This window comes from Diceros bicornis, chromosome 24 (genome assembly GCF_020826845.1).
Source record: "Diceros bicornis minor isolate mBicDic1 chromosome 24, mDicBic1.mat.cur, whole genome shotgun sequence".
NCBI lineage: Eukaryota > Metazoa > Chordata > Mammalia > Perissodactyla > Rhinocerotidae > Diceros > Diceros bicornis.
In genome coordinates, this window is record NC_080763.1 from 37327978 (window position 1) to 37342583 (window position 14606).

At 50.6% G+C, this 14606-nt stretch overlaps 1 protein-coding gene across 3 annotated transcripts in view; it reads right to left on the reverse strand.

The window, feature by feature from the left end:
• CCDC88C (coiled-coil domain containing 88C) overlaps positions 1-14606 on the reverse strand; it is a 127536-nt gene that overhangs the window by 70863 nt on the left and 42067 nt on the right. For all 3 annotated transcript variants that reach the window (XM_058567558.1, XM_058567557.1, XM_058567559.1), the window contains one exon: positions 5617-5686. In XM_058567558.1, the coding sequence (XP_058423541.1) occupies positions 5617-5686 (70 nt within the window). The remainder of the gene's footprint in view (positions 1-5616; positions 5687-14606) is intronic.

Here is a 14606-nt window from a genome sequence, read left to right on the forward strand (position 1 = left end):
ATAACAGTGGCCGGTCCTCCTGCTTGGGACCAGAGACCGACTGCCCACATATACAACCGTCTGCACAATTTATGGTCATAAATACATCTCTTACCTATGGGACCACCATGCTGTGTGCCTCTGAATGAGGTCCCTCCCTCTCTGGGCTGGGTTTCTGCACCTACATGGCTTCCTCCCTTCCGTTCCCAAGGGCTTAGGTGGGACCAGCAATTTACAAGTCTGAAAACCACTACCGCACTTGGATACAAACTTGGAAGAAAAAACAATGCTCTCCTCCAGCAGGACTGTTCTATGATTCATCACAGAAATTAATTTGCTAACACCCTGGCTTCCTGTCAGACAAATCTAGTCTTCTCTGTGTGCATGGCACAGTGACAGGCCTGGCTGCTGAGAAAGCCGAGCTCGAAGGACCGGGGAGCTGGGCTAGTTCTGGTCTAACACCCTCCCTCACCCTACGGATAAAGCAGACATCGTGATTTCGTGGTTCCATACAACTTCTTGTAGAATACTCCTTTCGATAAACCATGTAAATACGTTTAACGGATATGCAGCTGGTAAGACGGTGGGGTGAGGGCAGTTCTCTCCAGCCAAGGGGGGCCACACACATGGTGCTGGGCAGAGCCACTCTCACTCGACCCTGACCACTGACACTTGACTTCTGTCTCTGTGACAGCACGTAGTTAACACTTGTAAGGAGTACTAGCTTGAAGGAGTAGGGAAGTGGGGAGAGAAGGAGATACAGGTGGGTCTCCAGCATTTATGCTATATTCACTGAGCACCCACTATGGGTCAGGAACTGCTCTTGACACTTAGAAGACACTGGCAACAATAAAAACACAAAACCAGAGATTCTTGCCCTCACGAGAGATTACATCCTAGGGAGGGAAAACAAGCAACAGATACAAAAAAAATAAGTAAATTCTATAGCATATTGGAGGGTGATGAATGCTGTGAAGAAAGGGAAGGCAGAGCAGGATGGGAGGACTGGGAGTCCTGAGGGAGAGGCTGCAGCTGGAAACAGCGAGGTCAGGGTGGGCTGCACTGAGACAGCAGCATCTGAGCGAAGACTTGAAGGAGCTGTTCTTGTGAGTATCCGAGGGAAAAGCGTTCCAGGCAGAGGGAACAGCCAGTGCACAGGCCCTAGTGCAAGGAGGATGGGGACAGAAAAGTGACATAATCTGACTAACTTTATAAGAGGACCACTCCAGCTGCTGCGTTGAGAACAGACTGCAGGGGCAAAGGCAGAGCGGGTAGCCGGTTAGAAGCTACGTCACCTGGCGAAGGACGGCGGTGGCTGGAAGCAGGGTGGCAGCGGGGCAGGGGGAGGGAAGAGCTCAGATGTTTTGACGGTAGAGCCTGAAGCGTGGGACATGGGGTAAGAGAGGAGGATAAGATTTGGCCAGCCAGAAACAAAACAAAGGTGACCCTACAACACCCAGTCCTGCGAGCCTGCACATGGCCCAGCCACCAGGGAGAAGGCTTTGGGCTAAGTGCCATCATATGCAAGTGAGAGACGGGTTCAGAGCAGGGTCCTGTGGGACCCCAGGCCGGACCCCAGGCCGGGCTCTAAGAAGAGGGGTAATGAGGCACCAGACAGACACTTCCCCAGAAATGGGTATCCAGTTGAGAGAGGTAAGCCATGGAAATCCAGAGAGATGACCCGAGGTACAAAACAGGAAATAAGAGAAGGAGGATTTTTGGCCAAAAGGGGCAGACACTGAGGAGAGATTTTAAAACCAATTTAAAGTATGAAGGGCTTTCTCACATTCACTGATCTGTCCTTGAATCCCACCCAGGGCAGGAAAAGAGAGAACATCCTTTTGTCCGACGGATGCGGGGAGGTCAGTGAGACATACAGAAAAATCACCTAACAGTATGAGTCGTGACATCTCCCTTTTTTTAGATCAGAGGAAGGGGAACAAATGCTTGGCGTCTTAGGATCTTTTAGCATCACTGTGTGTGTATGCGGGGCGGGGCGGGGGGTGGGGGGGAGGCGGTTGGACTAGATGCTCTGCTGGGATCTGTCCAGCCCCTGGCACCTGACTCCACTGTGGTGCATTTGCCCAAAACAAAAAATAACCAAAAACTATGAAATGTTATAAATAACAGTACAGGGTCAACATCAGCCAAAAAGAGCGCAGGCGTGCTCCTGAGCCATGTGTGTGGCAGAATTAGGAAAAAAAAAAAAGAAGCCCCCCACCAGCCACTTCCAGGCAACCACACAAAAAAGAAACCAACTTTGTTCTTTATTTAAAAAGAAACCCAAATGTTTCACATATCTATTTTTAAAACTTAAAACAGAAAACTCTATTCCATAAATATGCCTCTCCACCCCTGGCACTCATGTTTGCGTCTTCTCGCTGGCGGATATCCCCTGCCAACCTCCTGTGCTCTCGGAGCCCCCCTAGGACTCCTGTCAAAACCTAGCCATGCGTGCACCCAGCTCGCACCCCTCCAGCCTTGACATCACGGTGAGGTGGCCCCTCCCCTCTCTGCGCCGCCTGCCTGGGGGCCTCTGGGCTTGCTGCGACGGTGGGATTCTCGTCCTTAACTTCCCCGATGCTCACTGTCTCACCTCACCAACTTCTTCAGAGCTGGGGCTAGAACCTCTCTGATGGATGGGTACTGGGTCTGTACGGTGCTGGGTAGCAGGGAGCACTCTATCCACCTGTCACAGTTTAAAATCAGCTTCCCCACACTGTTCTAAAACCGGATTACGGTGCAAGTTGCACAACTCCGCACATTTATGGGAAAAAAACATCACTAAATTGTATGCTTAGAATGGGTGAATTTTACAGTGTTCAAACACCTCAATAAAGCTGTTTTTAAAAAAAACCAGCTTCCACGTCTCTGCAGATGTTGCTGTTCAGCACCAGACCAAAGGGGGGGGACCTCTGTTCTCTGCATATGGACAGTTTCTCGGCCCCGTGTGGTTCAGAGAGGCTGGCACAGAGACTCTGCTGAGGGGAGGGCTGGAACCACGGTTCTGGTGTGTGGAGGTGTCTGGTGGAGAAGGGGCCCCAACAGGGCAGGTTTCCAGATAGCAGCAGGAAGGTGGGACACCGACAGGGAATAGAGGGGGCATGGACGAAGGGAAGCTGCACAGTATGATGAGCAGGCTGGGTGGCGGATGAGGATGTGTTTAATATTAAATTGAACCATACACCACTGCCATTTTTGTAGGTGAAAATGGCTGAACATTGGCAATCACCTGCGGCTCCACCTAACACATGTCCGTGTGTGATACCAATGGGGAGCTCAGGCTCGGGGATCAGAAGGAGCAGCTTTCCAATCAGCCCCTCTACTTACAGGCTAAGTGTCCGAGGGCTTGTCACTGCAACTCTGTGAGCCCCCGTTCTCTCATCTATAAACGGGATGGCACAGCCACACCCCAGGAGCATGTTTTGATTCCCATTCTTTAATACGTGCACAATGCCCAGCACACGGTGGGCTCACCAAGGGCTCCAGGAGGGAGCGTCCCTCTTTCCTGCTCCTCTGCCTCCCTCTCGCCACCTTATGTGCTATCTCCAGAGCAAACGGAATAGCAGAACTAAGCGTGAACCACGAGCCTCTCCAGGCTTCTCTCTCGCCTCTCTCCCCTTAACAACAGCCCCCAAATAAATCAGGAGAGGCAGCACAGCTCTGCTCAGCAAAGCAGACCCCACCTTCCTGATGTTACTACAGAAATCATGAGAGTCCCAATCATCCCTGGGGCTCAGGGCTCCAGCTGGCATGGACTGCATCCGGCATCCTCTACCGGCGAGAACCATGAAATAAAGCCAGAAAACAAACAGCCCACAGGCAGAGCCGGGGGCAAGGCGAACCAAAGGCTCCCTGTCACTACTGTGTGGAGTGGGGAAGCACGGTCACTGCCAGGAGCCACCAGGAGGGCCTGGCTGGACTCTGCAAAGCCACTGCGCAAGGCTGAGAATGTTCATGGGCCAGCGTGCTGAAGACTCATGGGAAGTCAAGGAAATCTCTCTTTCACGGAGACAAAAGGTGGACGCATCAGCCAGCTGGGGCCCAGGAGGACCCCCGCCATGAGCCAAGTGATTCAATGCTCAGCTGTACCTGGCCCAGTGCCCCCAGAAGCTGCTGCTCTCAGGCCCCAGCACTAAAGGAGAACCGCTCCTCTACAAGAACAGTTATGTGCTGCAAAACGACATTATAGTCAACAATGAACCACATATACGATGGTGGTCCCATAAGATTAGTACCATATGGCCTAGGTGTGTAGTCACCTATATCATCTAGGTTTGTGTAAGTACACTCTATGATGTTTGCACAACGATGACATCGCCTAACACCACATTTCTCAGAACGTACCCCCGTCGTTAAGCGATGCGTTGACCGTAATGTCCTTGGTGGTCACTCCCCATACTCTCCTTTTGGTCTCAAGGCAACTTTGGCTCCTGTCATATGGACAGGAGCAAGGATGGTCAGACTCCAGTGAGAGCAGGGTGAGGAGACGCCAATGGTAAGAAGCTTCAGTCCCTTCTGTAAAAGCCTCTAATGTGTGGGATCTCTCCTGCGTTTCTTGACCCCTCACCTACTCCAAGAGGCCCCAGACCTATGCTAACAAGGTCTTCACCAGAACAAGGAAATGCCAGCTAGCAAGGGCCTGTGAGCTTATGTCCATGAGCCATGGGTGCAGGTAAACGCACACGAATGTGGAAGGGAGGAAATCCAGCATGCGGTGAGTTAACTGACAGCTAAATATTAAGCTCTGACTTCTGACAGATGTCCAGGAGCACACTTCATTCAGTCTTTCAAAGTCACACCGAGTACCCAAGACTGGGACTTAGAACTCTTGCCCGCTCAGGCCCCCGAGTCCAGTGGGAGACCTAAAAACAGATATACGACAGGACATCCTGGTGAGATCTACTATGGTGTGAAGAAAGCATCACAGGATCCCAGTGGAAGACAGACATCAGTTCCCTCAAAAGGCTCTTACTTTCGGCGCCCGCCCAGTGGCAGCGGCAGTTAAGTTTACGTGCTCAGCTTTGGCAGCCCAAGGTTCGCAGGTTTGGATCCTGGGCGCGCACTGATATACTGCTTGTCAAGCCATGCTGTGGCAGTGTCCCATATAAAGTAGAGGAAGATGGGCATGGATGTTAGCCCAGGGCCAGTCTTCCTCAGCAAAAAGAGGAGGACTGGTATCGGATGTTAGCTCAGGGCTGATCTTCCTCACACACATACACGAAGACTCTTACTTTCTTTCCAATAGGTACCACACCCCATGACGGTGTCATCAATGCTATGTTTAGTGAAGAGGAGAGACCCCATGATAATGTCATCAAGTCCACATTTACTGAGGAGGAGACCCCGGAGAGTCTGCCATACAACTCAGGCCCCTAAGCCCCACAAAGCAGTGGCCTCACTTGCCTCTGCACACGCATCTGAGGGGTCAGGAGGATTCATTCTTAAGGAAGAAATGTGCTCTTGCCTTAATGCCGCCGAGTAATAAACCCACCCTTTAAAATCTCACCAAAATGATCACGTGTTTTCACTGTGCTGGCTCCAAGCTGGCAGCCAGAGCTGTGTATCCAACAGCTGCCCAGAGCCGATGGCCTTGCCCAGGCACCATGGTGGGCAGGGCGGATGGCTTTCACTCACCAGACAGCGGGTCTTTGCCAATCATCAAAACATTGGGCAAATTCATTACGATCAGCTGCTGGAGAACTTCCTACAGGAACAAAGAGGGAAAGATACCGTTAAGAACAGGAAACAAAAATAAAGAACGATTAAGAAAATTACAGTTTATCAAGTCACTGGATCAGCGTGCAGCCATTAAACAGGAAGGAATACTTAGGATATAAATAGACGCGAAAAATCAAAGCTAATTGTGCTTCTGCCTTGACCAGTACCAAAGAAATTATGTCTGCCTGTATTCAGAGACCTGGGGAAAAAGAAGATATATGACATGCTAGGAGAGCAAGATTAGGTGTGAGTTTCTTTTCTTTTTTGGTGTGGAACATTACCCCTGAGCTAACTTCCGTTGCCAATCCTCCTTTTGCTGAGGAAGACTGGCCCTGGGCTAACATCCATGGTCATCTTCCTCTACTTTATATGGGACACCTGCCACAGCATGGCTTGACAAGCAGTGCGTAGGTCTGCCCCGGGGATCTGAACCCATGAACCCTGGGCCGCGAAAGCGGAGTGCACAAACTTAACCACTACGCCACCAGGCCAGCCCCAGTGAGTTTCTTTTTAAAAGACCTCTTTAATTATTTTTTATCATATGGTTTGCTTGTGCAATTAAAAAATACAGAATTGAGATTAAAGAGACGCTACTGAGTCTTCATAACTAATGATTCAGGATCCTAGCGTTCAGCAGGTCCTTGGTACAAGTTGTAAAGGAGAATTCTCTCATTGACAGCAGCCACTTCCCCAGGAGAGGGATAAATCACAGCAATCTGTACCCGTCAGAGAGGTGGTGCACAGGAAACGAGCTGCCTCCCAGCCCTCACACCACGGGCCTTTGAAAGAAGGCCCAGGCACCAGCCATTGGTCATGGCCCCTGTCTGCACGTCTTTTACAAGCTCTCGTCGGAGTGTGCCAGCTCGTAGGCTGACCACCACTGACGTTTCCCAGAACGGGTCGGTCTGCCCTGCCCAGATATGCCTTGTTTTTCCACAAATCAGAAGATAAAAACTCAGTTTTACAGAAGACAAACAAGGGGGTAGGTGTCATAAGTATTCTTGGTCTTACAAAAGTGGTCACTATAGGGGGACAGCCCAGTGGCACAAGCGGTTAAGAGCACGCGCTCCACTGCGGTGGCCCGGGGTTCACCGGTTCGGATCCCAGGCGTGCGCTGACGCACCACTTGTCAAGCCATGCTGTGGCGGCATCCCATATAAAGATAGCCACGGATGTTAGCTCAGGGCCAGTCTTTCTCAGCAAACAGAGGAGAATTGGCAGATGTTAGCTCAGGGCTGATCTTCCTCACAAAAAAAAAAGAAAAGTGGTCACTATAGAAATTCTTCACCAACAAAGATCCTCTTATGCCTTTTAAAAAATGTTTCCATTGAGACAACTTTCTTCAGGAGTTGCTCCACTGTATGTGTGAGGAATCTCTGTATTCAGTGTACTGCCAACTAGCACTGATGAAAACAGGCGGACAATTACACAATCGGCTGATTCCACAGGCCCTGGTGAACATCTCAGAACTCTGAATCATCAGATTGGAACGGAGGCCCAGGCAAGCATGCCAGGAGAGGCCAACACCAGCGAAGAACGTATAAAATGATTTTATCCTCCCCTCCTCATTTTCTTTCTATGGCTCCTGTCCACACCAGAAACTGGGTGGAGGGGATGCTAAGCCATGAGGTGTACCCCACTCCCAAACACACTGGCCCCCTCTCCACTCAGTGTTGGAGAACATCTTTATTATCTGGGGTCACATGTCACTGCATCAGGGATGGCTAATGTTTTCTCAAATGTGTCTCAGTTGGTAAATATCTGTGTGGGACAGAAGTCTGGGTTGAAGCCTCAGCCCTCCTTCAGGGCTTGGAAAAAGCCAACACGAAAAAATTCTCTCTCGACTGAATGCGCTCACCAAAGGATTCCATAGTCCCACGCTGGGGCAGAATACACACCACCAGTAAAACGGCGCAATCCACGTGCCAGCTCACTCATCCAGCAAGAGGAAGGACTCCCAGCCAGATGAGCCCGTTCTGTCATGGAGTCCCTACGCTGCCTCGATATAAACTCAAGTGCACAGCCCAACTTTCAGACGATTCATTTGTAACCACTGTCCCTTTTGGTGTTGGCTGGTTTCCCTCTGCCATTGTCCAAGTGTCTGGGGCACCAGCTCTCTTAACAGGGCGCTTTAAGAAGGGCACACACCTTTACAAATGAGATACAGAATGTAAAGTCATCTTGAAGTGCAACAGCGCACAGCAGTATTTTTACGCTAATGATTATCTAAGCAAAAGACTGTGGAAATATTGCTAGAAAATATTGCTAGAAAACCCACGGTTTCTCCTTCCAAAACAGGATGTTTAATTTTGTCTAATGAGTGCTTTCTAACTTTCCCCACAAGAAATGTGTCACTTGTGCAACTAAGAAACAATGTTTTATGAACACACGATGATTTTTTTGATTTGTTCCTTTCAAAACATCGTGTGTCCCCTAAAACCTAATCCTGGGTCACAAACAATCCCCTAGCCATTAACTGTTTCCCCTAAAAGACCATCAATCACATTTCTAGCAAAAGCGGGCTCAGAGGTGTGAGTGTGGACTGAGGTCAGAGCTGTCCAGTAGAAATGCAACACGAGACACACCTTAACTTTAGATTTTCTATAGCCCCCTTAAAAAAAGTAAAAAGAGGGGCCGGCCTGGTGGCGCAAGCGGTTAAGTGCGCGCGCTCCGCTGCGGCGGCCCGGGGTTCGCTGGTTCGGATCCCGGGCGCGCACCGAAGTACTGCTTGGTAAGCCATGCTGTGGCGGCGTCCCATATAAAGTGGAGGAAGATGGGCACCGATGTTAGCCCAGGGCCGTCTTCCTCAGCAAAAAAAAAAGAGGAGGATTGGCGGATGTTAGCTCAGGGCTGATCTCCTCACAAAAAAAAAAAAAAAAAAAAAAAAAAAAAAAAAGTAAAAAGAAACAGGTGAAAATATTCTAATAATACACTTTAAATAATGCATTCTATTCAAAATATTATCATTTCACCACATAATCAACATAAAATCACAAATGAGATATTTCACACACTTTTTTCATACAAGTCTCTGAAATCAAGTGCATAGTTTACACTCACAGCACATCTCAATTCGGATGCTGATTTTCCTTGGAAACACCTTGATCTGAAAAAACAGCTTCGCATACCCAAGTTGTTCCAAACACGCTTTTTTAAAAGTGTCCCAATAACTGAATCGAGTATCAGTTTTTAAACTTAATTAAAATTAAAAATTCACTTCCTCAGTCACACTAGCCACAGCTTGAGGCCCCGACAGCCACGTGTCTAGTGGCTGTCATGCTCCCCAACACTGGTGACGAGGGGACTCAGGGGCTGTCAGTCTCTGAGCAAAGCTGAGCAAACCTGTCCCTTCCGGGTGGCAGGGCCTCCAGGACGACAGGCCGGGCCCTCTGTCTCTTGGGGACGTGAGGAGGTTACTGACGAGTAGACCCTCCTGCTTGGCACTTGGAACAGAAAGACAGTGTGGAGATGGCAGCTGACAGTGGCCTGCTCAGGGTGCACCTGCTCACACCCCAGTGGGCTGCACGCGGGGTACTGAGCAAGGCTGGAGAGTCCAAGCCCAGGGGTGCGCTCTGAGCAGCCCCGAGATTTGCCAGTGAGCCCTCTTGGTGCCACCTGGACCTTCACAAAGGCAGAAGCAAAGGCCACCGTCACACCTCGAGGCAGGGATGAGGGAGGCGGGCACACACAAGCCTTGAAGCAGCCTCTGTCTTGTCACCTGGTCCTTGCGGCCTGACAGGCAGTAGAGAAGGGTCCGCCTTGGGGTACGGCCCTCCCAGAGGCCCCCCCATCTTCAGAGCATGCAGGGGTGGGGGGTGAGGGGTGCTAAACTCCGTGATGCATGGTGGACTTTGTGACCCCTTCAGGTTTGCTCTCAGATCCTAAAAATAAGATGCTGGGGAAACCCCCAATTTTCCTTTTCATAAATGAAACTGCACTAAGTGCATCCTGGAAGGATCCCATGGTAACGGCTTTAAACAAACCAAAAGTCACAAAAACAGATCAAAGGAGGGTGCGTGTATTTGGATTTTCAGCAGCAGGGGCGCTAGAAAGTGCTCTGTAATGTAAAAAGGGGAGGGAACCCAGCTGACACCACCCAGGCCCCAAATCCAAAATCTAGGATCTTATCCATTCCCACGTTCCTCCCAGGGCTGTCTATATACAAGGCCCTATATGTGTTCAGGTTGGGGTAGGACAGGCCAAGACACTCCCCAGGAAGCATCTGTCACCCTAGCCGACAGGTCCCAAGGGCTACACCTGTGTTTGCACGCAGCGTCAACAAGCCCAGTACGTCACTGCCCTCGGATTCCCAGCTTCCTGATTCAGATCCACAAGGCAAACTGAGGGTGACAAGGGGAGTACAGCGTGGCCAGTCCCGAGGCCTGTGGCACTGGCTCTCAGAGGTTACTGGTGGAGAGAAGTTCTAAGAACAGAACCAGGAAGCCGAGGGGAAGGAAAACGCTCCCTTCCTATTAGAATCCTCTTATAAGGGCAAGCACAAAACCTCAAACTACAGATGACAAATGACAGGGGCGTGCGGTCAGGGAACAGCACTTGAACATTCTGGCTGCAAACCGACGCTGGGGAATGGTTAGGTAATGGAGGATATGGCCACCCAACCTGGTTAGGAAGACGACAAAAAATGCTTAAATGAATAAAGACTATCTAATTATACGTACAGTATTAAAGATAAGCTAAAAAACAAGAAGAAACCCTCAAAAGACATATACCATAATGACAGAACTTTCTTTATTAGGGTGATCAGGACTAGAGCAAGATTTCCCAATGGTTCTATAATGTGGTTATATCACCTTAAAATACTTGAACCCTGTGGCATGGCTCCCCACACAGAGAACATATAGTCAGAGGCATCTATTTACCAGACATCGAGCTGTGAACATGACAGGTCCAGTAAAAAAAACACATTATCCTTTCCTCTGAGACAATTCACCAAGTATCCAAGATGAAAAACGAAATAGATTACCTTTTTTGAAAAAAAACACCACCACCACCACCCGCACCCCCACCCCCCACCCAAAATCAAACTGCATCTGGCATCCTCCATCAGGAAATGCAAAGCCTCCACCAGCTGGGAAGAGGAGACACCAGCCCAGCCGGGAGAACCCGGGCAGCTTGAGCAGGGATGAGGACGGGGGCTGGCCTACAGCCCTGAGCCCTGTGCAGGGGCACGAGGGCAGGAGGCCCTGGGGGGCGGGGTGGCTCCCAGAGCACCAGCCCCTTGAAGACAGAGGCTCAGGGGTCCCAGAAAAGTTCCACTCACTGCCTGAAGTAATGTAGGGCCTCACTGAAATGGCTTAAAGTCCTGCCAGGGCCCACCTTGACCTCTGTGCCTGCTCAAACAGAGAGGTCATTTCCTTCACTGGAAGAAGTACAAGGTCTCGGAACGTTACAGGGTGGAAACGCGCGCGCGCGCGCGCGTGTGTGTGGTTATCTTCAGTTTCCTTTGAAAACACTGGGGTTGTTGGATTAAGAACAATGATTTCATGAAGAAATAGGAGGAATTCTTTCCCCCCATCAAATGAGACTGAATTTTATGGCTCAATATTTTGCCCGGAAGAAAAACTAAACGCTGTTGAAGGCGCAGTTTTTAGGTCCACAAATGACCCTCCACAGGGGTTTGACTGGGAGCTGTTAATGCAGAGTTAATGAGAAGGAAATCCCAGAAAAGTTAAGACAACCATCCACCAGAGGCATCCAGGGGGAAGACGAGCTCACGGCTGCCAAGATCAGGATGGTCCAGACGGCAAAATGTGCCTTCCACACAGCCAAAGAAACACAAAGAATGTTGCTGTTGACCTAGCCACATTCTCAGAGTCAATACTGAAAATCAGAAACTTGAGTGCTATCAGCTTTGAGTGTGCACCCAGCACACACACAGCATATCTTTAGGCTTGCAGTTCAGATATTCAAAAGACACACAGTGAGCACCTTGCTGTGAGCTGAAAACTCTAAGCTTGGCTGGAAAGGCAGGGAGGTAGACAGTCACAGCACAAAAGGACAGGTGTCAGAGCAGCACAGCACGGGGAGTACTGCCAAACTCTGCCCAAGTAAGTCTGGGAAGGCTTCCTAGGGGAGGTGGCTTCTGAGCTGGGCTGTGAAGAATGGTTAGGAGTCCCACAGGTGAAGGAGAGCCCAGAAATGTATTAACTGCTAAATGTGGTCGTCAGGTCAAGCCTCTGGTTACACTGCACTACACAGTCTACATTTCCCACTAGGGCACTCTTTCTTCCTCACACATCCCCAGCCCGGATTACCACCAGTCAGAACTCTACTCATTCGCCTAAGCTCATAGACAATGCCACCTCCTCCATGCAGCCACCCTTGACACCCTTAATCGCATATGATTTTCTTTCCCCTGAACTCCGAATGTTTCATCTGCCCACTTCTGTGACACTTTCACATTTTGCCTTGTCTATCAACTTCCCACTCAGAGGCAGCAAAAAGCTATTGAGTTACTTCCTATACCTCGAATCATAACAAAATCAGCTGCCATGTGTCTTAAGATTCCAAAGCTTGTAGATGTTAGCAAAAGTTAAAAACATCTCAAAGTGAACTTGTAATGCTAGTTTGAACACACCATGCCTTCCAATTATAAAATCCCAAATGTGATAATTTCATGAGCAAACAAAGCAAAGCAAGGGTAATTTAAGATTCCTAAACTACAGAAGTGACTCAGACAGGAATGGCAGCACACGAATTCTAATGTTCCCAACATCTTTTCCAGGACTCTATGAGAGGAGAGACTTCTAAATCCCAGTGCGATAACCCTTCCAGAAACTGCATAGAACCAGCTGAAGTTCATACAGGTGAGATGCCTCTGGGATTCCGAAAGGCCGAGACGCCCACAGGGCACCACACAGAGAGACCTACAAAGTCAGGAGTAGTTCTCCAGGGATCCTCTGCACACACTATGGGGTCTATGCTCATGCCATCAATCAGCACTCCTCATGTGACACATCTCACCACCCACCCGGACCTGGCCGGGAAGGGTTCTCGAATGCCCTTCAACAACGTCAGGCCCAAACAAAAACTGCCTGACAACCTGGACTTGGCAAACACACACCCCACCGCAGGGAGGGTCCCATCCCTTCCCTTCTCCCATTCACGTGAGGTGGTCAGGACAAGAATTACTAGCATTTCCAATCTGGGGGCACGTGGCACAACACTGATGATGGGGTTTAATGGCGGGATCCAGTGCCAGGGCAAGGCCTGGATGCTCTGGGCTGGTGATCTGTCCCCTGTACCACAGCGACTTCCCGATGGCCCAGATTGGGGCACCTTCTAGAGGGCAGCCTCTAGCTGAGGCTGGCCTCGTACCTTCCATGGTGACTCCTGATGTTTACAACCAAGCGCCACAGCCCACTTTCTGGGATGTTACAGCCAGGAGCATGATTCTCTAATTTAGCTGCTGAGAGGAGACGTAAGCCGGGTGATTTATCCTCGGCCGCCTGTTCAAAGCCCGGCCCACGGGGCCATGTGCTTGTAATTCCATCTGGACAAGGGGCTCTGGTTTCTGCCGCATTCCCGCCTGGACGGGGGCAGGGAGCCCGGCAAAATGAGTGAGTAATGAAGTGCTTTCACGTTAAGAGGCTGTCACGTAAAGCTGCTGATAGACTCGATCCATCTGTTCCACCTCGTGTCAATTAATCCTGGGGTCCCCAGAGCCTGAAACCAGCCCGGATCCGCACCAGCCCAGGAGCACCGGCTTCCCTAATTAGGCCGCACCGTGCCTCAGCATCCAGCGATTTAAGGCCACCAACTCGGGCCGTCCTCAGTTGCTACATCATCAGAACCACCGCCCCCCCCCGACACTTCATAACTGCCCGTCCTCATGGCTGTGTTCACAGAAACAAAGCCCATTCTTTGTTCACACAAACGAAAACAAATATTTCCTCTGAGCTGACCGAGGAGGAGGAGAGCTGTGGGAAGGAGCACCTGGAAACAAACACCACCATGTGAGGGCAAAGCTACTTGCTGTGTGGCCTCAGGCAAGTCACAGTCCCTCTCTGAGCCGCACCCTCACCTGTAACAGGACTAGCACCATCTCTAAGGCATGTTTGGCTCTTTCAGAAGTGGGGAGAGGGGCCTGGAAAAGAAGACACAGGGCTGGCACAGAGGTGCACAGCACACCTTCAGGGAGTTCCTGACTCAGGGCTGCCAATTCTGAAAACAGGCAAGAGCCCCCAAGTCCCTGAACAACCCAGCGGAAACCCAACAGGAGGGACTGGAGGACACTGCAAGTGTGCCCATGAACACCTGCCACCTTCCCTTCAGGGCTGGCGTGATGCCTGGGGGTGCTCTGTGGGTGGAGTCGTCTCATCTGATGCCAGGAAGTGCCTGCTCTGAGCCCCTGGATCAAGGATGGTGGCGGGGCAGCCCCGGAAGCATGGGCAGGGCACCACACTCATCTCCTCTGAGAAGAACTTCTGCCCATCAATGGTGTCTCAGGAACTACTTTACACGCTGAATAAGCCCAGTCACCAGCAGGCACAGGTGGGCTCTGGGGAAGAACTTCTGCTGTGACGTCATCAGCAACCGCAGGTGCAGGGGGAGGGGACCTAAGACGGACCAACGGGTGGACACACACCTGTGCGTACAGATCACAGCCAACAGCAGGCGGTGGTGAGACTCTGCATTTTACAACTGGAAGAGCCTTAACGATTACCTCTAGAGTGGGGAAACTGAGGCCAAGAGAGGGAAATCACAGGGCGCAGCATCGCATGTGGGTCTAGAAACCCAGGTCTCCTCAGACCCCATCCTAGGACTCCTTCACCACACCAAGAAGCTCACTTCCACTCACCAGAGTCTACTGAGGGCCTACCACGTGTCAGCACCAAGCTCCAGCAGGGATTCCACGGGAGGGGGAGGGAGGGAGGGGTGGCGCT